The sequence below is a fragment of the Calcarisporiella thermophila genome, assembly GCF_041956535.1.
Source record: "Calcarisporiella thermophila strain CBS 279.70 unplaced genomic scaffold VTP21scaffold_16, whole genome shotgun sequence".
In the NCBI taxonomy this organism is placed as follows: Eukaryota; Fungi; Calcarisporiellomycota; class Calcarisporiellomycetes; order Calcarisporiellales; family Calcarisporiellaceae; genus Calcarisporiella; species Calcarisporiella thermophila.
Genome location: NW_027192206.1, coordinates 170,438 through 194,357, shown reverse-complemented (window position 1 = coordinate 194,357; position 23,920 = coordinate 170,438). Strand labels below are relative to the sequence as shown.

The following is a 23,920-nucleotide window of genomic DNA, read 5'->3' as shown; positions in this document are numbered from 1 at the left end:
TTCCTCTCCTTTCTCCTCTTGTTTGTCTTTTCCCTGCCTATTCTCTCCTTCCCTCCTATCCACACCCTCCTTTGCCTGCTAATATCTCCATCCCGATGCCTGCCACTGCAACCTGCATGCGCCTGCTTGCAGTGGGAGGAGGAAAGGGAAATGGGGGACCGCTCGTCAGTATGTTTACGCTGTGGTAGTCTCATATCCTAACGCTTACCTCGTGCTATCCGCCCACACAGCCATGGCCGACGGGTCCGCCACGTCCACAAACCACGCCTTCTCCAGATGCGCCCCCCGGACCCCTGCCCCCCCATCCTCTCCCTCGCCGAGTCGCACCTCCACCCTCCACAAGTTTAGCCGTTGGTCTAGTGCTGTAGTCATGACTAGTTTCTCATTGAGGATTCGAATGCCTATTCATAGGTTAATTGCAAAAATAAATAGTCACTTTGAATAAATGGATGTTTTCAAACTCGTGTACAAGGTGTGGAAACCAACCATGCAAAGAGGAGGCGTGAGCACTTGGCTCTCTATATACATCTCCCACCAGCTCGGCAAGCAGCTCTGCGCCCTCCCGTCGCAGCTCTACCACGGCAAGGGCGAGGCCATTATCTTCGCCTCCCGAGGCGACCAGATACTGCGCCCCGCCTATGTGGAAGACATCGAGACAGTCGACTCCGGACTGGTGCCCACGGTAGGATACAGCGGGGGGGGGGCAAACTCTGCGCCACGAGGGTCCGTTGGTCCCGGTGCGCGTCGATAAATTCGTTGACAAAGCCTCCATCCCAAATGGCTACTCTTCCGTCCGTAGCGGACGTGAAGAAGACGGGGTGCTTCCGACCATTTTCTGCGTCTAGAATGCGAAGAGAGTGCAAGAAAAAAAACTGGTTATACGAAAAATAGGGAGAGCTTAGAGGAAATAAAACCTATTAACGCTAAATGCAAACCTTTTACAAAAGTGTGTTTGACGCTCAGCAAACACTTATTGTGGAAAGCTCCATAAGCCATCAGCGAGAAGCGCCTTGTGTCCTCATCGAAAAGCCAAATCTGTGGGAAAAGTGGGGAGGAGAGGGAGGGTCAATTTTCCCAGGCCCCATTGTGTAATATTAAACCCTAATTGTGCTCACCCGCAGAACCGAGTCCGAATAGGCTGCCCCCAACACATGCAAGGTTTTCATAGCCTCCGACGGATACACCGCCACGTCCATGATCCGAGTCTCCTCGACCGCGCTCACGTAGGGACAAAGGGCCATCTCCAAGCAGTTGGCCGCCGTGGCCGAATCTCGCGGAAGCTCCACGCGCGAGCATCGTAGCTCCTCGCTCGCCCCCGCGGTGAAGATCAGAAGGCTCTCCCCACGACTCCATGCAATGCTGCGGATAACGGAGGTATGTCGCTTAATAATACAAAGGGGATGGAGGAAGTCCTCCGTGGAGCAATGGGAAGCTGAAAAAGTGGGTAGCGGGAGGGAGATGCAATAGAGGTTAGTCATAGTTTAGAAAAACTAGGGGTCCTCCATAAATGAGGTCGGATATATGTACTTTGGAAGAGACGCAATACACAGTCTTCTCCGCCCGTAGCCAGAACCAGATTCCCCAAGGGCGAGTCGTCTGAGCAAACATGAAAAGAAAATGTTAGGAAATATGAGGGGGAAAAAATCAAGTGCAAAATGAAAAAAAAAAGGCCTAGGACGCTCACCCAAGTAAGCTAAAGCCCTAACTTCACGGCCATGAAAGTTGGCCTGCAGTTGACACTCCGCAAAGCCTTCGTCAAACGAAGTTGCGTTTCGAAAGAGTCCATAAACTGATTCTCGGCGCAGAAAGGTGAAGGAGGCCCTGCTCAGTTTGGCATCATCCGCTTTGAAGTACCATTTTCGATGCGCCCCGCCACAGGCCACTGCCAGCATCTAATGGTGTCCAATAGAGGGGGTCAGTGAAGGGTGCGCTTGTCCACATTTCGTTGCGGCGACCCAACCGATAGCATACCTCGTAGTTCTTTCCTTCATTGTAAACAAAGAAGCGCTTTTGGAAGAAGCCGAACAAGAGCAACTCGCCATCCACCCTGTCCACGCGCTCTAACCACCCCTTGGTTCGTCGTGCGCGATACACTCTCTCCATCACCCACTCGCCTTCCTCTTTTCTTTCGCCTCCACTAACCCGGTGCATGATCAAGCACCCATCCCGCCCCGTTGAGTAGGCTATGACCCCTCCTCCTTCCGCCTCCTCCTCCTGCATCATGACGGAAGTGACCGTCAGCTGCCCATGGGCGCGCTTTCGCACGAGCGCTGGCTCTAAGGCGAAATTCTCGCCCTCCAAGCGGTAGAGGAGAAGCGCGCCGTCACGGGTCCCGAGCATGAGCAGGTGGCTCGACTCCAGCAGCCCAAGACAGGTGAACACGGTTTTAGGAGAGGCTTGGAGTTGGTGGAGTGTATCGAGTTGGAGCTGCTTTCGGGAAAGACCTAGTTAGTGTGCCAGCTCGATAGAATAGGGGGTGGCCGCCAAAATGCATCACCTCATCTGGCTTGGAGAAGTCAAGGCGGTGCAGTAGGGCGTGGTTGTCGATAGAGTGGGATATCATGTATACATAATTTGGGTCTAAGTAGCAAGATAGAGGCCCCAGAGTCAACTAAATCCATCTTTTTGGAAACAAAATAAATTTGAACTACCTTGAGAGGTTGCAAATAAACACTCCAACATCTTGTCGTTGTGTAGCCGTAGCTTTATCGGCTAAAACCAAATAGAGACATTACTAGAGGCGGTGGCAATATCTCCCGCGAACCAACCCACCTGAAATAATTTCTCTGGGCTTAGTAGCACTAAATGGCCCTGTAAACTGCCTAGCGCAAGGACACGCCCACACGCCGACCCATTCATCATGGTATATCCGATAAAATCCGGATCGTGGCGGAAAGTTTCCCAGCGACTGCACTTTCCGTCGTGAGTGCATTTGAGCAGATACCCAAAATTAGTGGCCACAATGGTGCTATGGTGGCCGATCATAGAAAAGTTGCGAGGGAATTCGATATCGGGGAAAGGGCGCTCTGCCTGTGTATTCACATGAACAGGAAGGAAGATTAACCAAACAAGTATTAGATATTCAGCGCGATAGACTCGGCATTTTGCAACGGTCGTAATACCTTTTCGATCAATTCTGGGAAGTGGTATGTCTCAACAGGGGGTAGCGCCATTTTCAAAAGATCGTCTTCTGAATCTGTCAAAATAGAGAAGTGGCAATATAAGCAGCTTGGCCCAGCTCGTCTAGAAAATCAATGTACTTACCGATCTTGTTGTGTCCAACAGAGAGGAGTGACCACAGTCGGATTCCGGAATCTCCTCCGCCCGTTGCCTAAGCAAACCAAACAGTCATCCTATGACACCATCACCACTACTCCATCTTTTGCCTCGTCCGCTTCCTTACCACTATACGGTTCGACGGACTGATGGCCACGCTCCATACGCTCTTTCCGGCATGCCCCTCCCAGCACTCCAAACAATCCGTTGTCGATGCCACCTCGCTGTTCTCATCAAGTAGGGTGTTTTTCCACACACGGCAGGACGTGTCCTTTAGAAGGCGACTGATCAATAAAACCCTCTTATCTTAGCAGATAGAGCCCATCTAGATGCCTCACCTCGGAGATGCTGACGAGATACTTGTCTGCGAAATGGCAATCCCAGACGCGTGCCATATGCCCCCATAGTACCAATGGCTTTGTGCTAGCGTTGTAAGTAAGAAAAAAAGGAGGGCTAGAGTTAAAACAGATCCGTTCAAGATTGGGCCAATGAGCACTCCACTTACTCCTTCTCTTCCAGTCTCCAGATCCGAATGGTGCGATCGTCCGACACGGATGAAAGCATTTTACCATCAGCGCTAAATCGCACTCCAAAAATGACGCCCTATACTTTCCCGAAAACATAGTCGAAGAAAGCGTGGTAGAAGTGGGGATAAGCACTTCCATAATGGGATCTTTTTTCATTATTTTCTTTTATTGTTGGGTCAATACCTCATGGCCAAGATATCTTTTCCATATGGTGCCCTCGCCGTGAGAATCCTGTTCCATCACTCGCCACACATGCACTTCGTTGAATACAGTCCCGGCAGCAAGTATAAGCTCCTTGCGATGTCTACCAAAAAATCGTGCTGCATAAAGAATACAGTGCTCCTGACACTGTACACGATAAAGTGAGCGCGCACGGCGGTCTATTATTTCGACCGTGTTGTGTGCAAATGCCACAGCTAGTTCGGTGGGCTATCCCAAGGTTAGAAAAAAAAAGTTCAGCCTCGACCCAGCCTAACAGGTATACGTGTTTATAGACAACAGGGACTGGGAATAATACCTCTTCGCCTTCCTTCTCATAGAGCCATTGCACATCCATAATCCAATCCTTCAATGGCCCGATACGTTTTTCCAACTCGAACGATACCCTCGGGCATTCTCTAATGGGAAGTCAAGGAAGTGAGGAGGCTGAATTTTCAAGGCTCCATCCCATCTCTACTTACCCTTCGCAGCGCGACACATGGACATATAGAACTTGAATCAGCTTTGAGCCGTACAAAGCGGTGAGCCGTGTATCCTTTCCTTCGGCGTGGACGACATTACCTGCTCGACCGAGGAGAAATGTTAATTCAACAGAAACGAAGGGCCAACCCATCTTGAGCACTACCTAAAACTATTCTGTGGATACGCGCGTTCTCAAGCGCTAGGCATTTTGCCATCAGCCTCCCGGTTGGAGCGTGGTAAGCCTTGAGGTATGGACCATGCCCTGCGAGCAGAATGGCCTCGTCATGAAAGGCAAGGCAGGTCACCGGACCGGCAAAAAAGCGCTTGCATAGCTGCAGGAAATGTAAAAATGTTAGCCGCTATAGGCAATATGGCATCCCATTAGAGGTAGGGAAAAAGTACGTACATTGGCGGCCTCGCCTTCCATGTTCTCCGTCTATTTTCAGGGCCGACGTGCCAAAAATTGACCATGTTTATTCACTCCAGATTCGTGACTGCTTATTTATTTATACAGAAGAAAACAATATGAACGCTAGTGGGGGGTGAGGGGAGAAGGGGAGAAAGAGGGGGAGGAGGAGGAGGAGGAGGAGGAAGAAGAGCTGGAAGAAAATGAAAAACGAACAAAATACAGGATGATTTCACATAGATACATTGTCAGTAGAGGGTTTAAGAGCTGTGGCTCTTCTCCTTATTTCTCAACAGATATCTCCGCCGTGCATTGATCATCCAGTTGCACACCTGCGTGAGCGTTAGGTGAGCACGGCGGGCAAGCTCGCGCTTCTCCTGTTCCGTGGGATAGGGATGGGCGCGATGCTCGTTGAGCCAGCTGCGGAGGATGTGCGTGCTAGCCTTCGGCAGGTTGCCCCGCACCGTTCGCATGCCCCAGAGGTGCTTGCTCTCCCTCTCGGAGGCGGGGCATTCGGGGGGCGACGCGGAGCCGCCGTACGCGGAGTCGGACCCAATGCTCGCGCGGTTGCTGTGGCTCTCTTCGTCTCCCAGCACATCTCCAGCGCTCCGCGCTCCATGGCTGAGATGTCGGCGGTGGCGCGTTTGCAGCTTTGTCTCGTACAGGCGAGTCCCCTGGATAACCGTCTCCCAGTAGCGGCCGTTATTCTCTAGCAGCGACTCGACGTACATCTTGTAATTCTGGCGGAAATGGGCCGCAGGATTGCCAACCCCATCGTCATCACCGGGCCGAGATTGGGATTGGTCATGGAAAAGAATGACGGCACTGAAAGTCAGCTGCGGTAATGAAGAGGGGGAGGGGGGAGGAGGGGTTAGAGGATGGCAATGCAATGCATTGCGTGGAAGCGGGGCCATACCGGGGGATGGGCACAAGGCGCGGCCATTGCGAGGGCAGGACGAGAATGCAATTCGGACTAGGGCTCCTTGCGAGAGCAAGATAAGGATTAAGGTTGCGGACGCAAGCTCCTAGGGACAGCTGCCACTTTCCTCCACTCCGTTATATCGCCCGTTAGCATTTAGAGTTGCGTGCACGCTGTTATTCCCCCTCCTGCCCCGGCCAATGATCCCGCCCAAACCTTGTTTCGAACCTACAGCTTAACCATCTTTGTCGGCCTCCTGGATGGGCTCCTCCGCATTCTCCCCTCCTGCATGGATGAAACGAGGTTTGCGAATGAGCGTCTCCTACCGTCTATTTTCCCCCTCTCGCCGTTCCGGCCCCTCGCCACTCCCCTCCCTCCTAGGCCTCGCCCGCCTCCACGGCCAGGAACTTTGGCCCGATCCGCAGCCGACCGGTGCTTTTCCCCAGAGCCCGGAAGCATGGTAGGCCCGGACTGGGTCATGGAACCGTAATCTTCATACGCAGCCCAATGGGCCTGCAGCGTCTGGGGCTGAGGAGAGAGAGAGAGAGAGAGGAAAAAAAAAGCCCGATGCAATGCGTGCTGGGGCATATGGAAACGAGAAAAAGAGAATTCGCAAGCAAGCAGCTGCGAGATCAGCAAGGTCCCAACCTTAAGCAATTGTCTCGGCATGCGCCATTTATCTCATTGCTCGCTGCTCGCTTCTGTTGCGCCTGCGGTCGCGTCATGGCCCCCCGCTGGGCCGTCTGTGACGCGCTGCATAGCCTTTGTGGCGTTGTTTGTAGCGCAGCCGGAGAGAATCGTGCCACGTCCTGCGCAGGATGAGTAAGCTTTTGTGCCCTCCTCTTTTGATGAGCTCCAACCCCAAGTTTTTTCGCATCCCCGCTAGGCATATGGTTTAGAGTTGAAGAGATCGGGACGCGCCCTCAATCAGCGCGGCGGATGCTGAATCCTGTGAAATGAAAAAAGGGGGCATTTGTTTTTCCCTTTGTTAGCAGGCCGTGGGCTGAGCCCAAGCTTGGCCCCTTTTCAATCATTGTTTAATTTGAGCAATATTAATTTCAACGTCTTTAGTCATAGGCTACGGGCTCATTGCTAGGGCGGAATCCCCGCTTCCCGCTTGCTTCACAGTGCAAATGAAGCCGCGGGGCTTGCTGGCCGAAACGCTCTGCTCGTGTGCCAAAAGCCAAGTCCCACAAGGGCTAGATTGGCGGCCCTAGACTCATAACCCATGGCCACCGCCCAGTGGACGGGATGGTTGTGTGGCGCCAGTTAGAAAGCTTTCGTGGATATTAATGAAGAGGCCCAAGTCGGATCCGCTGCATTGGTTGAATTGGCGCTTAAAGAAGACCGGATAAAATCGATGACAATACAGCCTGCATACATCAAAATCGATCATGGGATTGCGCTGGATCGTTGACGTTACTTAATGACTCAGCTGAACATCCCTTCCCTGGCGGTTATCGGCGTGCCATGTTTCGTTGGGTTAGAGAGGGATTAAGGGGGGCAAAACAACGGGTTTATTGTTCTCCCCCGAGTGTGTATGGCGTGTTCTTACTCTATGAAGCCTTTCGTAGCATTTCGACGCAGCTTCTAAGAAGTTTGGCCAATATACTCCAGCTCCATGAGGATAGGGTGGCCGAGAAGAGAGTGTCTACAAGTCTAATGAGATTTCAATCATAAAATATCAGATTGGGTGGCTTATGCCCCTTTGCTAAAATCGCGTCGCGTAAAAAAAAAATGAAAGGTCGTGTAAAGGAAGAGCCAACAGAAATGTCAATTGGAGAGTTTCCATCCCATATCCAGGAGTACTCCATAATTGAGGATTTATTATATGTCCTTCTCGTATGTAGCATTGCTTGATCGAATGAGATCCCCAGGATCGCCTCACAGTCTTGCATTCGTTTACCTTCTTCATTTCCCCTAGGGCATCAGTGGAACCTATATTAAAGTAATCAATTTTGATGATGCTTCGGAGAGCTTGGACGACATCATCGAGTTCGAGGTGGACAAAACTCTTGGTATTTGTCTTGGAGCATCTCTTTTAGATCCTCAAGTTGATTAACTCGATGCTTTCGTGAATTCATTTGCATTAGATCCCTCCATTGCCGATCTGATCCAGAGAATACTCCCACTGGCCACCTACTATCACACAGTGAAGTCATATGTAGAAAGATACTCTAATTTTCACTATGGGTTGGTCAACCATGCAATATGCTCTGGCATGCGGGACCTGTTGGAGGTGGGTGTTATGAGTGTTTTCTCTTGTGGCGATGGACCCTCTATCGAGGTTGATGCATTTTTTTTACGGTCACCAGGGCAATCAGGAGTTTCAGGGTTATATGACGCTTATTGCCCAGCTAGAGCATCAATTCCGCTCCTCGCCCGAGTTTTCCCTGCAAAAATTCTGGTTCTACATCCATTCTACTCTGCACACCATGTCCGTACTCTCCTCATTGGCAAAAGCGCTCGCGCTCCAAGCTCAGCCACAATCCCAGGAGGAGGATGATTTGATAGCGGCTATGCACAACACCAAGAAGGATTTAATACCCCTGACCGGCAAGGGAGGCTCTATTCTCAATTTATTATTCGACAGAATGAAGGAGCATAGCGGGTAAGCTTTCTAATTTCGTTTTTTTCTTTATTTGTAGACTCATCAAGAATGCCACACCATGATAGGGATACTGTGGCCAAGAAAATATATGGATATTTACTCAATGTGGCCATTCAACCCTATAATACCATGGTCGAAGCGTGGATTTATCGCGGGGAAATTGACGACCCCTACAATGAGTTTATGATTGAGGAGCGTAAGCATGTGCGAAAAGAGAACATCTCCGAAGACTACAATGATCTTTACTGGGAGAACCGGTACACATTGCGTGAGCATGTAGTGCCTCTCTATCTCCAGCCGGTGCAAGACAAGGTGCTCTTGGCCGGTAAATATCTGAATGTCATCCGCGAGTGCGGGATTCGGGTGTCCGAGAAGCGGGTGTATTCGCTCAATGGTAAATCAAGCGGCGGTGAATTGCGTGAAAAAAATGCTGACCCAGATCAAGACAGTCAACTCCAGCTTTGGACGACTGCAGATCAGTTAAGGTTAGTGACTAGTTTTAATTTTTTTTGGATATTTGCTCCATAGGCAATTTACGGAAATGATTATTCGATTTTTGTTTTATTCTCAATATTATAGGGTTTCAGATTGCGTAGAGACGGCTTACAAGGATGCAAATCGAACCCTATTGGAATTCTTGTGGAAGGACCAGCAGTTGCTCGCCCGATTAAGGTACGTGTCCCTAGCGCTTATCCCTACCCGATTTCAGTATTGAATTCACCTCTTTATTGGTGTCAAGATCGCTCAAGCGCTATTTCTTCCTTGATCAATCCGATTTCCTGACCCACTTCTTGGATGCCGCGGCCGATGAATTGAAGAAGCCGGCCAAAGATGTCTCCGCCACCAAGCTCGAGTCACTTATGGATCTCGCCCTGCGTAACCCCGCCTCAGTAACGGCAGACGACCCGTTCAAGGAGGACGTGCGAGCCGAAATCAGCTCTTACACCCTCTTTGATCAACTCCAATTCGTGATGACGATGGAGGGGAAGCCTGAGTTTTTCCTAGGGTCGATGGCGAACGTGGTGGGGGGAAGTGGGGGCATCCCCTATTCGACATTGCCATTCCTGAAACCGGAAGGCGGAGAACTGGCCGGTGAAGCTTCCGCAGAGGATGGGCGGGAGAGCCGAATGAGTGGAATAAGCACTATTATGGGGAAGGGAGGTGTCAAGGATATTCAGACAGGTAATTCCTTGTTTTTCCCGCATTGTAGAATGATTTTTGCGGTTTAAGGGGGGTGAAACTATACCAATGCGATGTGGATATGGATAGGTATCGATATGTTGACCCTGGATTACAACGTGCGCTTCCCTCTCTCCCTGATCATCTCTCGAAAAGCTCGAGCAAAATACCAGCTCATCTTCCGGTTCCTGTTGCACCTGCGGCATGTCGAGCAATTGCTAAGTAATACCTGGCTCGAGCACCTCAAGACGCCCGTGTGGAGACGCAGCTCGGTCCCCGAGGTGGACATGTGGAAGACACGCATTTTCTCGATGCGCACTCAGATGCTGACCTTTGTACAGCAGGTGGCCTACTATGTCACATCGGATGTCCTGGAGCCCAAGTGGAGAGAGCTCGAGGACTCTTTAGCCAATGTTAGTCCTAATTTTTAGTCTATGATCTCTCTCTTTCCCCCGGATAATCTATAATTTGCTATTTTTGGACCAGATTTCAACGGTGGATGATCTGATAGCCCTGCACTTGGATTTCCTGGATACTTGCTTAAAGGGCTGCATCATCACAACCCCCAAGGTGGTTCGGGTAAATCATCTCCTGTTCAAACACACCCGATTTGCATTCGATTCAAATTAATTCTTCCTTTACTTGGCCCTAGGCTTTTCAAAAGATGATGCTGTCTTGTACCATTTTCACTACCCTTTTAGAACGCTTTACGCGCTCCGCGGCCACACTTGACGCCAATGCCGCCAATATGACCCCTACCGAACTAAAGCAGGCCATCATCTCGCACTCCAAGTTCCTCAAGCGCTTCGAGGAAAACTTCCTCCACCACATGAACATTCTGCTCTCAAGCCTAGAGTACTATGCCTCCACGGCGACCGAGCAGTACCTTCGGCTTATTATGCGGCTAGATTTCAACCGCCACTATGCACGGCGCATGGCCGATATGCCTAGAGTCACCACTACCTCGTAAAGTCCTCTTGCTTATTACTTTTGTACTTAGTTTTTTTTTTCATATTACTTCCGAGCATTGTTTTTTAAATAATCCTGGCAATATATCTCACTCAACTGTAATAAAAGGTCGACTATATATTGAGATAGATAGGGAAAAGAGATCGAGAGGTGGGCTTCGTCAAGGAAATTAGTGAATCAACAAAAAAAGATCCAGAGCAAATATAAGTAAAAGGGATTTTCAGTCTTCATCACTCTCACTCCCCTCCCCAATATCCGGGACAATAGCGTCGCCTTCTTCGTGTTCGTCTTCAGAGTCCTCGCCCTCACCCTCCTTCTCTTTGTGTGGTGTAGCTGTAGATCCTCCCAATGCAGCTGTCAAGAACCCTTGTTCCCGAATCAGCTTCATCTGACCAGCAATGGAATCCTCCTCCGGCTCTGAAATGTCATCCTCAACCTCGGCGTCCTGTGGTAGAGCGGATGGGTTCTCGACTTGGAGCTAATGCAACCGCAAAGAATGAGATGATATCAAAATGGAATTTTCTAAGACATCACACTCGTACCTTGAGCTCTTTTTTCACGTCGGCACCCACCACGCAGTCACTCTTCACGAGCAATGTGAGTGCAAAAGTGCCCGCCCGCGGAGGTGCCTGGAATTGCAAGCGCACTGTGCGCGGAGTAGGCCCAATATCCGTGAATTTCATCGGCGGAGCAACCAGCTGGTCGTTCTTTGCATCACCAAGCAGAACCCACCAGTATGGCTTTTTCACACCAGGGAAATATGGAGCATGAACTGCCTCCACCGGCTCCGAGGGCGGATCCATCTCTTCGCTCTTCTTCCCCGCAAGCAAAAGGTCCACCGTATCGACGGCATCCTCTTCCGCTTCCTCTTCTTTTGCTGCGTCCACTTTTTCTTGCTCAACCTTCTTTGCTTCTTCTTTGCGGATTTGAGTTTCTATTAATGCATCTTTTTCTTCTCCATGTGGCGTTTCCTTTCTCAGCGGGTCCTCGGACTTCACTTCTGGAACATTAACCTCTTGATCGCCCTGGCTTGCAGGAGGCGTAGTTGCATCACTTTCCGGAACGGTCGCATCTTCTGTGGCTGGAGTAGAGTCCGACAATTTGGGTGTAGTCTTGGGTGATGGAGGGGAAGTTTCCTTGGTAGAGCGGGAAGAGGGTTTTTGAGGAGAAGATTTAGAATCGGGGCTCGGTTTAGGAGGAACGGCATGATGGTCATAGGGATTAACGGTGTTCAATCTGAGGATAAGGGTCACCATCGAATTGGGAGTGATCACGGTCTCGCCGGCAACTAAAGGACGATTAAAAGTGAGGCCAGAATGGGTTAGAGAGCACAGTTGAAAAGAGTATAGGAGTCCAATTACCCTTAAAAGTGGCCTTAGAAACTTCAATGGCCCACATCTGTTGCATCACCCACGTCACCTCCTCGCGCTCAGTATTGCTCAAATCCAAAAGCAACCCTGATCTTTCAGCCTCGTTCATCGTCGCTAACTGACTAATGGTCCGCGGAGGCCGTTTTCGATGTTTCGTAGGGCGCAACATGTCGGGCGTCAGGTGGGGTAGCTGCAACAGAGGCGAGTCGGCGGGATGCATGGCTTGCACTACCAATTGGGAAAGCTCAATGCACTGCGCAGTCGTGGTAAACCAGCCCTGGGCTGCCGCAGCTTGTAGCATACCAAGCAATTGGTGCAAGGATTTCTCAACGATCGTCACTTGGTCTTTGTTTATTTTGAGCCCGTCATTAATACTGTTTTTTCGTTTTCTACTAGTACAACTTTTAGAAAATAATTACCTCGTGCCAACTCAACGTTGGATATTTCTATTCGTAAAAGGTGCGCATAGATAAGTGTGATAGCCTTTTGGCAATAAGGTGCGGTATACTAAAAGATGTTGAATGGAATATTAACTAAGCTCACAAATACCTCTTGGAAGAAATGCTTACCCGCTTGCTCTTTTCAAATTTCTCGCCCCGGAACTCCACTTCATCTTTAATCTCGCGCATCAACACAGGTATATGATGGTTATCGGACGGCCTTGGCTCTATTAGCTCCTTGAATTCTATAGATGCCGAGAGAACATCCAAGAGAGCTAATTCAAAAAGGCCAAGCCAGTAGAGTCTGGTTTAGCACGAGACAAATGGGCCAATATTATAATGTGACTTACACTTAAGATTCGTACTTCTCTTGATCTCCTGAAAATATAGTCCCATCGTCGTGTTTAGGATCTTGTTCTTTCCATAGCTAAGCGACCCATACCACCAACGGCCCTGCAGATGGATAGAGTTGATTATAAAGGAAGTCAAAGATTCTTATCTCAGTTAATAAAGTTACCACAAAGATTGGAAGGATCAAACCAAAGACGAGCCCATAGACTCCGATGACGATGGGTTGATTGTTAGCCCTCACAATCCAGCTTGGTAGTGCGATGCCAACCGTAAATGCTATATGAACCAAAAATAGATTAATGTTCAACCACATGTGCGGGGAAGGATCATAAGCGAACCATACCCTGTCTCCCATCAGGATGTCCAAATTCTTCGAAATTCTTCCTTGCCTCTTCATCCGTTAGCCTGAAATAACTTAACCGGTCAACCAAACAGAACCTCTTTTCTGTTCTTCGAAAACTTACGCTTTATATGCTTTGGTTATATCGACAAACTTGGCTTCGGCTGCTAATTTTTCTTTCTCACTCGATGCCTGAATCTTGTCGGGATGAAAGCGTAAGCTAAGCTTTCGGTATGCTTTCTTGATAGCGGCTGGATTTGTGCTCTAATGCAATATTCTCGTCAATATGATCTTTTTTCAATTTTTGGGGTGGTCATAATTAGTCCTACCTCCGACACACCAAGAATTTCATAAGGGTTCCATTGCTTGTTTTCAATCTTAGTGAGGGAGGTGCGATATGCTATAAACGCAAAAAATATCCAGCCAAGAGTCAAGAGTAATAATCTACATGGAAATACAACGCGTTATTGAATCGATGTGTAAAGAGTCCATGTTTTTGTTTTTACTTTGCGTTGATTGGCAGAGACTTTTTCTTTAGACGGGCCTGGAGAGTGCGTTTGTTCCGGCACGGTTCACACACACAATTTGCTTCCTTTAGATTATCTAAATAAACGAACAGTCAGAGGCCATGCAGCGGCACTTTATTCACGCGTTGAGATTTTAAACCTTTCTTTTTGACAAGAAGAGAGATGGTCGATGGGAATAAGACAATGGAGAGGATAGTTAAGAGAAAGTAGTTGAAGGTTGTGCCATGTTCGTCATAGGTGTATTGCATGGTTCTAAAAGAAAAAAAAAGGGGGGGGGGAGAATGAAAGGCGTTATAAAGTGTACTCTAGAGGGAATCAAACGCGATTTTCAATAAAATAAACGGACTGCTTTATCAATAGTCCGCCAAATTCAATAGAGAAACCAATTTCCGAAAGCTTTGTAGAATATAATAGCGCTTTTACTTGAGCCCATTCCATTGTCCATCTTCATGAGAAATCCAATCATTTTCACGCTATAGCATCTTGAATGCAAGCATGGACCCTTCAGTGTCTTCGCACATGAATATAAAATGAAAATTGAGAATCTAAGAGAATCCTTAGATTCTCAAATATCGAATGTCAGAGAATTGTTGGGCAGCCCTCATCATGGGTCAAGTAGAGTTTATAAACAAATGTGGTTTTTACATCCAGCAATGGACGGAATTCAGTTAGTTCAAGAACCGTATAAGAATCTCAATGTGTCCTGTAGCAGTTATACGCTGAAGATATCGTTATACAATCGGTTGCGATCCTAAATTTGCCACCGAATTTCAATCGAGACTTAATTAGTTCCACTATAGAAGTTAGTTTAAAATGGAAGCATATCGCATCCATGCGCCCCTTGTTCTTTTATACACTTTTTTCTTTCTCAATATTTTTTTACTTAGACGCTAAAGTAAACACCAAGTTGAATGACAGTGTCCTACCGTGCTATTGTTTTGGGGACCTTTTTTCTCGTTTCGGTGCACGCGGGGTCAGTGACCCATGATCTTGCCCTTGTCCCCCCTCTTATTCAGCTAGAGTCCACGCAAGCTCCCGCGAAACACATGGATCACCCACCGGTGGAGGAAACGGCCATGGTTGAGGCGCGTTCTAATGACATAGTGGTTGCTGCTACTCCGGCTCCATTAGCCCTTTTCATCAAGCATCCCATATCCGTAGAGCCGGACAGCATACGACAACCTGAGATGGAGACCGCAAGCAAAATGACTTACCCTCTAGCCACGACTACCCTCCAGAGTAAAGCTACCGAAACCAATAGCATGGATGACCTCCAGGAACAACCAACAGCATCAATCAATGTTCTGGAAGCCAAAGAAACGCGCTTCTCCGTTCCCCCGGAGCAGGATATAGAGACGATCGCAAGTTCTGCCTCGACTCTCGAAATTGCTTCCAATACCCCCATAGACTCTCCCACTCTCTATTCGTTCCCCTCGCCGGTCCGCACCCCCAGCCTTAAGCCCATTTTAATCACACTCGCGAATTATCCTGTTACTACGCGGGTTCCACCTTATTATCCCATTGCCATCAAACAGCCGAATTCTGGACCTACTCAGACACCCGCAGTTCCAACGTACACGCTAAATAACCTTCGCGCTGACTCGACCCCTTTACTTCACCCTGAAGTCGAAGAAGCCGATTCCCCGGAACCCGAAATTGCTTCCACTGGGGCTCCTATTCGGCCGTCTATTGCTCCATTCCCGGAACGACCACGCGTTTTCCTCGATATACCTATTCATGTGACGACCATCATCCATTATAAATACGAGGCTCCTCTTCCGACAAATGAGCAAGAAAGCGGAGATGGTGAAGAAAGCGAACCAACCAGCGGGTCCCACCCCCATAGCCCATACACCGAAGTAGTTACCGTCATGGGGAAAACCGTACTTCCCTCCGCTACAATAGCAGGGAAATTACTACAGTCCCATAGCTCTTCGAACCCGCAAGTGACGGCCAGCGGTCTCAACGTGTTTCTTGGTTTTATTTTATTGCTGTTTATTTTTTAATTTAGAGCTTATTCTTATTTTAATTGTTTTGCTGTTATATCTGGTATATACAATTGAATATATATTGACCAACTTACTAATTTGCGGTTTGCAATAACAATATCTTCGATACAAATTTCTCTTTGTTTCATACAATATTAATACTTCAATACGTTGCTGCAGGAGAATGGCGGGAGTATATTGTAGAAAACTACAACATCTACATTACTATTGGGGATATATGGTACCCATATATTTAAGAAAATTGTCATGACCGCAGGGCCGAAAAAGAGCATATATTGAGATATGCTGCTGCCATTCCATTGGCAGTGGATTTGGGTTCCCTCGTCTTACTGAAATATTATACTTTCGACTTAATGGACCCACATTTCCCCAATATCCTTTGCAGTCTTCAGTGAATACGGTGCAGTAGATGGCAGCTGTAAGTCCTCCATCAATACATAATATATGTCCAACGCCATGAGCAGCTAAAAAATCCATCAAACCATTAACCCCCTATTCAGTCCAGGTTGATTATATCTACTACGGAGTGGCCCTTTATAGCTCTCGTAATAGTATCGCCTTCTGCTTGTATTCATTAACGTCAAGTATTTCCCATCAGAATCCACTACTCGCCTCTAATCTCAGAGGGCTTCCTCGGGCGGAATGAGGTTTTTGTGCGGCGAACAGGTTTCCGAGGCTTCTTTGCTTGTGCCTCAGCACGTTCTTCTTCTCGTTGCATCGCTCTCTTCACGACACTGAGGCTCACTTCTCTGTTATATTCCTCTTTGAAGTATCTTTTCACAGCGGTCGCGCTTTGGCACTGACCAGACCTCATCAATATAGCTATTTTTCTCTCATCCCGCTCATCCAGAATGCGAGGGCGACCACTATTTTGTCTCAGTCTTTTGAGCTCAGGGCGTCGCTCTGCTTCCTCCCTTATAATTTTGGCGGACGTAGAATAATGAATGCTCAGAGCTTTACCAATTTGACGAGTAGATTTTCCCTCCTTTGCGAGCTGAATAACGCTGGCACGAGTCTTGTTTGAAATTCGTTTCATTTTTTTAAAAAAAAAATAAAAAACGCTAGTAGTGATGAAATTGTTGTTTATAAACGAGGAGAGAGAGTAATAAATAACTGAGCAAAGAACGGTTAGATAAGAGATTTTTTTCACATAGCGTGACCGCAAATTGAGGCTAATATCCCCAATACTCCAGCGTTTCGGTTTCCTTTATTTAAGCCATATTGGCGCGCAGCTAAGTGAGATTGCAGTCTTACTGCAACATTTTCTCATCGTGCTTCTTGTGGCAAGTGGCCTAAGTTTTAATTTTATTTTTATACAAATTGTATTCTTCAATTTGACAATTTGATTATGTTGATTGATTCATCCTTGAAAATATAATCAGCACAGAACATTTCTCATAAGGCTAGAATATATCACGACATAATTCCAGGACAAATACTCTTGTGACCTAGATTTTAATTTGTTAGACACTCATCGCTATATCGATTTCAACAATGGTGCCCAGTTCGCCTATTCTTGGCGATTACCTTGCAAAATTACCTCTATGCCTACTTTTAGCTGAAGTTTTGGTCTGAAAAGCAGCAATATCCACTTCAATATCGCAAGAACTCGTGAAGAAGTTTAGATAAGTTGGTATTTCGTATAAACTCAACAGCAGACGGTAAAATTATCACTTCTACACCACACCATTGCCCGCTGCTTCGGAGTAAATCACCTGAGTCTTCCTATTGCTTTTTGGATCACTCACCACGCACTGTAAGTTGCCAAACTAATGAAATAGGGTCCATATCCGGAGTTCGAAAGTGTTCAAATGTCTAACCTTGTCCAATAGAGACCCAATTAATATCTTCAGACCAATAATTCACTTCTGGCACTTAGGAATTTTTTGGAAGCCAAAGAACGAGCTACCCGATCTTTAAACTCTACTAAGAGAACTCATTGGCGTCTAATAATAGCGTATATAGAAATTCATAAAGGCTGATTCGTGAATGGAGAGGAGGAAATGAAAATTGAATTTACTGTGAAAAATTAATAACAGTGAAATAATTATTAATTCTTTAGATAGATTTCTTTCCCCACTTTATAATAAAAGAGCCCGCATTCGAGAAAAGGAATGCCAGAAAAAGAGTCTGTTGAATAGGATGGACTAACCTTTTTTAGATTCCTCATCAATACAATATTGAACTAGATTCTATCCGACTCTCGGCGATGTTGTTAGATGTTGTGACTGGGCCAATAGCTAAATTTAGTGGGAAGAGGCTTTAAAAATAAACCAAATAAATATGGTCGATTTGACGCGATATTCCCCCCGATTTTCGGCTAGAAGCGAGAACAAGAAGCTTAATTGCTTCTTGTTCTCCTAACCCTATATATACCATCTCCAAATTTATACCGTTTTTTTGGTATATTTTACACTTAAGAATTCTTTAGGATTACATTCCTTTTTCATTTCTTTTTTATTTGATGTCTACTCCAGAATTCACCAAGCACACAGTCGTCTATAAAATTGTAGATGACCTACCCCTCAACATCGACATATACCTTCCCGGCGCTTTCCCGGTCCCCGAAAATGGTCGACCAGTAGTATTCTTTATGCATGGAGGTGGCTTTGTATTTGGGAGTCGAGAAACCATCGATGGGGTCAAGATTGGAGAGATTATCAAACGGAATTGGGTTCTTATGTCCGTGGATTACCGGCTTGTACCTGAGGTCAATATTGATGAATTATGGACAGATTGCGAGGACGCCTGGAAGTGGTTGCACCAAAAGGCATCTGAAACGGTTGGCCCTCTGGATCTCGATAATGTGGCGGTTTTCGGAGCATCAGCGGGTGCAACTCTCGCTTTGCTTTCGGGATATAAGTTTTCTCCAAAACCAAAAGCAATAATCGACTACTCTGGCAGTGGCAATTTAGCAAGCCCATTTTTCCGAGAACCTCAAATGACTTTTTCAGAGCCGATTTCGGACAGTGTTGGGAGAGAACTTTATTCGAAACGTCCGCTATCTGGGTGCTCGTTCACCGCAGAAAATCTGTTGACTCACCCCAGGTTTAGACTGTACGAATATTTGCGGCAGAAAGGCATATGGGTAGAGAGTATACTTGGCTTCGATCCTAAGGACGACTCCAAGCGAGAGGATCTAGCTTCTTGGACAGCATTAGAAAACATCTCCTCTATCTATCCGCCAACCTACATTCTTCATGGGAGCGATGATTCAACGGTTCCCAGTTCGGAGGCGAAAGAGCTCTCGGAGGCATTTAAAAACGCTGGTGTTTCGTATGAATTATTGCTAGCGGAAGGCAAAGATCACCTCTTCTACTTGACATTAATGCCTGGGGATCCGGAATACGAAGCACTCGTGGAACCATCCTATAGATTTTTGGATAGGCACTTCGTAAACAGATAAACCAGGCCCTATATTCGAACATTGGAATATATTTTTATTTTGTTATATGTATTACAGTAAAATTTCTAATTGCATGTGCTCGCAAGATCTAAAATATCCCAAGAGAACTCTATCTTGTCAAGGGGCTATGGAATTTGTATGAATTAATAATATATGATGTGCATGGACGAGAATAGGCAAGGAGCATACAGGCAATATTTTGTCATCTTAATAAATTAATGCTACATATAATGCAGTTAGCCCTCATTGTATATTAGAGGGTATTACAACCTTGAAGAGCAGACAAGTAAAGGCGTCATTGGGTAGAAATTGACTTTTGATCTAACAAATTTAACATTACATTTATTTCAAAGGGATAAAGGTTCAAAATACGATAGTATGTTTCGATAGAGAGATGCATAGATATATCACAATAAGCTAAACAACAGCTTCAAAGTACAGTAGGACAACTTACTGGGATATTCAAAATGGGGGGATATACTTTCTGACCCATTGTTTAACTGTGCTAGCCAATATTATAGATATTTATATAAAAAACTCGAATATGTTCTATCTTTTCGATTGTGAGTGTTTGGATCGCGCACTTAGTAAGATCATTTGGTTACAGCGTTCTCAGAAGCCTTGTCATATTTCACTACACAAAATAACAACCCATTAACATAATTAGCCGAATCATTTTATTAGATCATCGACAGAAGCGGCACTAACCAGATTTGTAGATTATGGCATTTTGTGTAATTGAGAACATCTTCCTATACCTGTGGCTCTTCCAAGCATTTAGTTTAGATATTGCGAAGCACTCAATAATAAATATTATTATGTGTGAGAAAAGGATGAATGGCACGTCAACCGTACTTTCAAACTAATCCTACTCCTGGGCTTAATCAGAATTCTCACAGCTCCCGAATCTCCCGCTTAACGTGTAATTTTCATCTTTCCTATTAAGTGCATGAATCGTGACCTCTGGGAATTCGATTTCCGGAGATTCCGTTGAGATATTTAAATTCAAGTGGTATGGCTCGCTAGCTTTAAGTTCGAGGGTTGCTTTCATGCGCGAAAGAGATTGGCTTACATTATCAAATGAGTGGGCCGATTCTACAGAGTATCGACATCCTTCCCGCGCTTCTGAGCGCTTTCGTTATCTTCGGGTTGGGCTATGTAATTAATTGTGTTTTCTGGACTCGCAAAGTACCAATACATTTTAGCTTTCTTAGTTGAGAAAAATTACTGAGTTGCTTGATTTAGTATAATCTCCCGCCAGCGGTCTCATTGGATTCCCTTCCTAGCAAGATAAAGGATTTCGACACAGCCCCGCAAGAATTCCTTGAACAGTGCACCGCTGTCTATGGCCCTGTATTTCGAATGAAGTTTAATGATCGTGAAATCGTAGTGGTCGATAAATCCATTGCCCCGTCTATTATGCTGAGTAAGAATGCTAGCTTTGTACAGGCGTTGAGAGACGTAAGTATATTCGAGTGATCGGGTCATCACGAAATTAAATGGAACAAACTAAGCAAGTTGGATTTGAATTCTTAGTATTCAATGTTGCGAGAATTAATTCGTTTTCCTGGAAATACCCAAGATCCCAGCCACTTTGGGACTTTTATCAGAAAACATATTAACTCCAAACTTGAAACCATGACATTGCGCGTTTCACATAGAATTGAAAAAGCTTGCGATCAGTTTATTGGCACTTCTTTCACAGGAGAAAAGGTCATTGACGGCTACAATACTATTCGCAATATTATAATCACTTCGAATGCTTCGGCAATTGTAGGAGAAGAATTAAGCCAAAATTCGGAGCTAATATTATTATTTAACAGCATGATTGCACAATATGGGAGATACTATTCAGAACTACGGAATAATCAGAGACCTCTCTTGAGGCAATTTAAAGTACTAGAGCGCTTAATGTATTGGTATCTGGAATTGCCGGGGAAGCATTTGCGTGAGCTGCGTCGATTAATAAAGCCAGAAATAGAACGACGAGTGCAGGAAGCCAAGGAAAATCCTAACTGGGAGCGTCCGGTAAGTAAAGCATTGTGGTTTTTGGTTTGGAACGGAGTTGATTTGGTTTAAATTTCTCTTCTATATACATTCGTTCTCCCCTCCATATTTATAGAGCGATTTTTTGCAAGAATTGATTGAAACCTTGCCTGCCGATAATTTCTATATCGATAATGTCGTAAAAAGGATTCATGCAACCGTTTATCCTTCCAGTAACCTGGATATCTATTTATTCGACAATAACCTCTGTCTAATTTCGATTTTTTTTATTTTCAAGCGAGCCCCATAGTCCTCAATGCCAATTACGTGTTCTATACGCTAGCCAGATTCTATGATAAACTTGGCCCTGAACTCCTTGCGGAGCAAAATGAATTCAATGGCGAGCTCACGGAAACCACGTTGAATCAAATGGTCAAGCTTGATTCATTTGTGCGAGAGACGCTGAGGAAGCAGCACCCTTTTCTTTGGATTCCCCATAAAGCTCTAACAAATATTAAGCTAAACAATGGGTTTGATATCCCAAAAGGAACACATATACATATGAACATGATGTCTGCGCACTATTCTGCAGAGGAAAAAAACATGGACAAAGATTTTAATCCATGGCGGTGGGTAGGAACCTCAAAAACATCCACGAAGCCGAGCGAGGATTATATCGTAAGTCCTGTTATTACAATAGTTCCTGAAATTTGGCTCATGAAAGCATGTTTTGCTTGAGTAGCTTTTTGGCATGGGACCGGTTAGATTGTGGATATTTAAGAATCGTCTCAATGAGAAAAATAATTGGCATACTTTTTTTTTTTTCATTTAGCATACGTGTCCGGGTAGGAGGTTCGCCATAAATGCGATTAAGAACCTATGCATTGTTTTATTGAGGCGATATGAGTTCCGCCTTGCGGATACGTCAACTCCATTTCGTCCCGATAAGAATTCACCAAAACCAGCAGGAGAGATACTCATATCTATGAAAAAGTGAAGTTACTGACTCTTTAATAGGAGAAAATAGTTGTTATGAGGGTTACAATCCATCATCCCTTCCCTCTAGGTTATCTATAATTATTTATCGACTGTATTTTTTAGCAATCCTATTATTTTGTGGACTGCTGATTAGGCAGTGATTACTAGATGCTAAAAGAACGATATCTATTTTTTCTAAACTTGTTAAATGTAAGCTATATTCTTTACAGAGAATGTATCAAGAATTAACATACCCACTATGCTCCACTAATTGAACTGGAGCTTATCAATATACGCTCTTATTATTAAGAAGATGATAATTATGTTTTAAAATTCAAAATTCTTTGAAGATTAAGAGGGTAACTTTCTTGAAATCAAACTTACCGGAAGAGGATCTTAGATTACTATTTTCTAGAGGACAGGATTTATTTAATGTCTGCTCTCAGTTAAAGAGTAAACCAATGTCTGATGTTAGAGCTAAAAAATAGGTTCAATATATCAGAAGAACTCTTGCATTTACCAGAGTGTTGGATGATATAAAGGTTCAATCTGCATATATACACAATAACTATCACAATTTCAACTTTTCTATTAAATTATAGAAACATATAGGGTAGATAACCTAATAATGCTTCCCATATGCCAAATAATACCAATGAGAATTTGTGAAGATAACAAATATTTACAAAAATAATAATAGGTGAAAATATAGGATCGCTTCAATTTGCAGTTGAATATTCGAACTTGATTACATCCTTTTCTGATGGTCTTGTCTCTTGGTATGTTTCTAGTTGCCTATGAACCGCAGTTCACCCTTTCAAAGACGCCCAATTCTGTGCTTTCCATCCATAACTGTCCTTAATCTGTATATCTGCATCATAAATTTCCAATAATTGCCTTTCCACGTGGCCAACTGCAATGAAGTGGACCAATTTTTATCATTGGTTTTCGTATTTCAATAGCGTTCCTCTGCCAGCCATTTCAGGATGTCCAGGTGTCCATTGCACGTGACAAGTCCAACCTTCTTTGTCTCTGGTATTGATATCCACATTATAATATTCTATCAACTGCTTTTACGACATCCCAATGTCCATTTTTAGCGACACAGTGTATTGGTGTATATCCAAACTCTTTTACAACATCCACACCCGCATTATACTCTTTCGTTAAATGCTTCATAATCCGGAATTTCCCCTTTGTCGCAGCAAGGTGCAACGGTGTCGATCCGCTAATTGTCTTATAATTCTTCAGTATCATAGTTATCCACGAGCTTTATAATAAACTCGATATAACCATCCTTCACTGTGTAATGTTGCGGTACCCATCCATCCCAGTCCTTTGCATTAACGTCTAAAATTCCTATCCTCCCAAGCAGCTCTAAAGCTTCAACACTATCTTTGCCTATAGCACAATGAAATAGCGTCATTTCAATTCTTACCTTAGATCGCACATAATTTTCACATTATTTATCACTCTTTCATTATTTCTATATGTCCTCCTTCTGAAGCACAACGCAAAGTGGTCCATCCACTCCCGTTCGTAGCGCACACATCAGTATCATACTTTTCCACCAACTGCTTCACTACCTTCGTGTGTCTATGTGATGCTGCAGAGTGCAATGGTGTCTGTCCACACTTGTCTGTAGCATTCACATCTGCACTATAATTTCCCACCAACTGCTCCACTACCTCCATATGTCCAAGCCTCGCAGCTTCGTGCAATGGTGTCTGTCCATCCATGTCTGTAGCATTCACATTTGCACAATAATTTTCCACCAAATGCTTCACAACCTCCATACATCCAAATCTCGCAGCTTTGTGCAATGGTGTCTGTCCAAACTTTTCTGTAGCATTCACATTTGCACTATAATTTTCCACCAAATGCTTCACTACCTCCATACATCCAAACATCGCAGCATTGTGCAATGGCGTCTGTCCACACTTGT

At 45.4% G+C, this 23,920-nt stretch overlaps 10 protein-coding genes across 10 annotated transcripts in view; 4 read left to right on the top strand and 6 right to left on the bottom strand.

Annotated features, from left to right (window-relative positions):
• Nucleotides 1-204: 204 nt before the first annotated feature.
• Nucleotides 205-4,911, bottom strand: VTP21DRAFT_2985 (uncharacterized protein; the record flags this gene model as incomplete). Its single annotated transcript, XM_069393237.1, has 21 exons — nt 205-401; nt 487-636; nt 710-841; nt 936-1,035; nt 1,116-1,432; nt 1,528-1,596; nt 1,685-1,892; nt 1,972-2,427; nt 2,498-2,580; nt 2,652-2,712; nt 2,773-3,030; nt 3,123-3,196; nt 3,265-3,331; nt 3,404-3,547; nt 3,615-3,699; nt 3,782-3,879; nt 3,987-4,232; nt 4,321-4,420; nt 4,484-4,583; nt 4,648-4,816; nt 4,891-4,911. The coding sequence occupies 21 exons, from the start codon at nt 4,909-4,911 to the stop codon at nt 205-207; spliced, it is 3,135 nt and encodes a 1,044-aa protein (XP_069249595.1).
• Nucleotides 4,912-5,150: 239 nt separating this feature from the next.
• VTP21DRAFT_2984 (uncharacterized protein) lies at nt 5,151-5,833 on the bottom strand (the record flags this gene model as incomplete). The annotated part of the gene is made up of 2 exons (XM_069393236.1): nt 5,151-5,726; nt 5,807-5,833. 2 exons carry the CDS (start codon nt 5,831-5,833, stop codon nt 5,151-5,153), a joined length of 603 nt encoding a protein of 200 aa, XP_069249594.1.
• A 353-nt stretch (nt 5,834-6,186) lies between these two features.
• On the bottom strand, nt 6,187-6,699 carry VTP21DRAFT_2983 (uncharacterized protein; the record flags this gene model as incomplete). The annotated part of the gene is made up of 2 exons (XM_069393235.1): nt 6,187-6,280; nt 6,458-6,699. The coding sequence occupies 2 exons, from the start codon at nt 6,697-6,699 to the stop codon at nt 6,187-6,189; spliced, it is 336 nt and encodes a 111-aa protein (XP_069249593.1).
• An 847-nt stretch (nt 6,700-7,546) lies between these two features.
• VTP21DRAFT_2982 (uncharacterized protein) lies at nt 7,547-10,569 on the top strand (the record flags this gene model as incomplete). The annotated part of the gene is made up of 10 exons (XM_069393234.1): nt 7,547-7,651; nt 7,734-7,827; nt 7,903-8,048; nt 8,125-8,420; nt 8,486-8,905; nt 9,000-9,092; nt 9,160-9,602; nt 9,690-10,012; nt 10,086-10,178; nt 10,252-10,569. 10 exons carry the CDS (start codon nt 7,547-7,549, stop codon nt 10,567-10,569), a joined length of 2,331 nt encoding a protein of 776 aa, XP_069249592.1.
• Nucleotides 10,570-10,788: 219 nt separating this feature from the next.
• VTP21DRAFT_2981 (uncharacterized protein) lies at nt 10,789-13,844 on the bottom strand (the record flags this gene model as incomplete). Its single annotated transcript, XM_069393233.1, has 12 exons — nt 10,789-11,046; nt 11,111-11,856; nt 11,930-12,283; nt 12,358-12,445; nt 12,508-12,653; nt 12,729-12,831; nt 12,896-13,005; nt 13,073-13,134; nt 13,194-13,333; nt 13,399-13,513; nt 13,576-13,672; nt 13,736-13,844. The coding sequence occupies 12 exons, from the start codon at nt 13,842-13,844 to the stop codon at nt 10,789-10,791; spliced, it is 2,328 nt and encodes a 775-aa protein (XP_069249591.1).
• A 663-nt stretch (nt 13,845-14,507) lies between these two features.
• Nucleotides 14,508-15,602, top strand: VTP21DRAFT_2980 (uncharacterized protein; the record flags this gene model as incomplete). Its single annotated transcript, XM_069393232.1, has 1 exon — nt 14,508-15,602. The coding sequence occupies one exon, from the start codon at nt 14,508-14,510 to the stop codon at nt 15,600-15,602; it is 1,095 nt and encodes a 364-aa protein (XP_069249590.1).
• Nucleotides 15,603-16,209: 607 nt separating this feature from the next.
• Nucleotides 16,210-16,641, bottom strand: VTP21DRAFT_2979 (uncharacterized protein; the record flags this gene model as incomplete). The annotated part of the gene is made up of 1 exon (XM_069393230.1): nt 16,210-16,641. One exon carries the CDS (start codon nt 16,639-16,641, stop codon nt 16,210-16,212), a length of 432 nt encoding a protein of 143 aa, XP_069249589.1.
• A 1,428-nt stretch (nt 16,642-18,069) lies between these two features.
• VTP21DRAFT_2978 (uncharacterized protein) lies at nt 18,070-19,011 on the top strand (the record flags this gene model as incomplete). Its single annotated transcript, XM_069393229.1, has 1 exon — nt 18,070-19,011. One exon carries the CDS (start codon nt 18,070-18,072, stop codon nt 19,009-19,011), a length of 942 nt encoding a protein of 313 aa, XP_069249588.1.
• A 1,080-nt stretch (nt 19,012-20,091) lies between these two features.
• Nucleotides 20,092-21,994, top strand: VTP21DRAFT_2977 (uncharacterized protein; the record flags this gene model as incomplete). The annotated part of the gene is made up of 7 exons (XM_069393228.1): nt 20,092-20,199; nt 20,257-20,472; nt 20,548-21,039; nt 21,134-21,230; nt 21,296-21,675; nt 21,740-21,757; nt 21,830-21,994. 7 exons carry the CDS (start codon nt 20,092-20,094, stop codon nt 21,992-21,994), a joined length of 1,476 nt encoding a protein of 491 aa, XP_069249587.1.
• A 1,450-nt stretch (nt 21,995-23,444) lies between these two features.
• VTP21DRAFT_2976 (uncharacterized protein) overlaps nt 23,445-23,920 on the bottom strand; it is a gene marked incomplete at both ends in the record, with an annotated part of 3,038 nt that continues 2,562 nt past the window's right edge. Inside the window, one exon of the mRNA XM_069393227.1 lies at nt 23,445-23,906. Within this exon, the coding sequence (XP_069249586.1) occupies nt 23,445-23,906 (462 nt within the window). The remainder of the gene's footprint in view (nt 23,907-23,920) is intronic.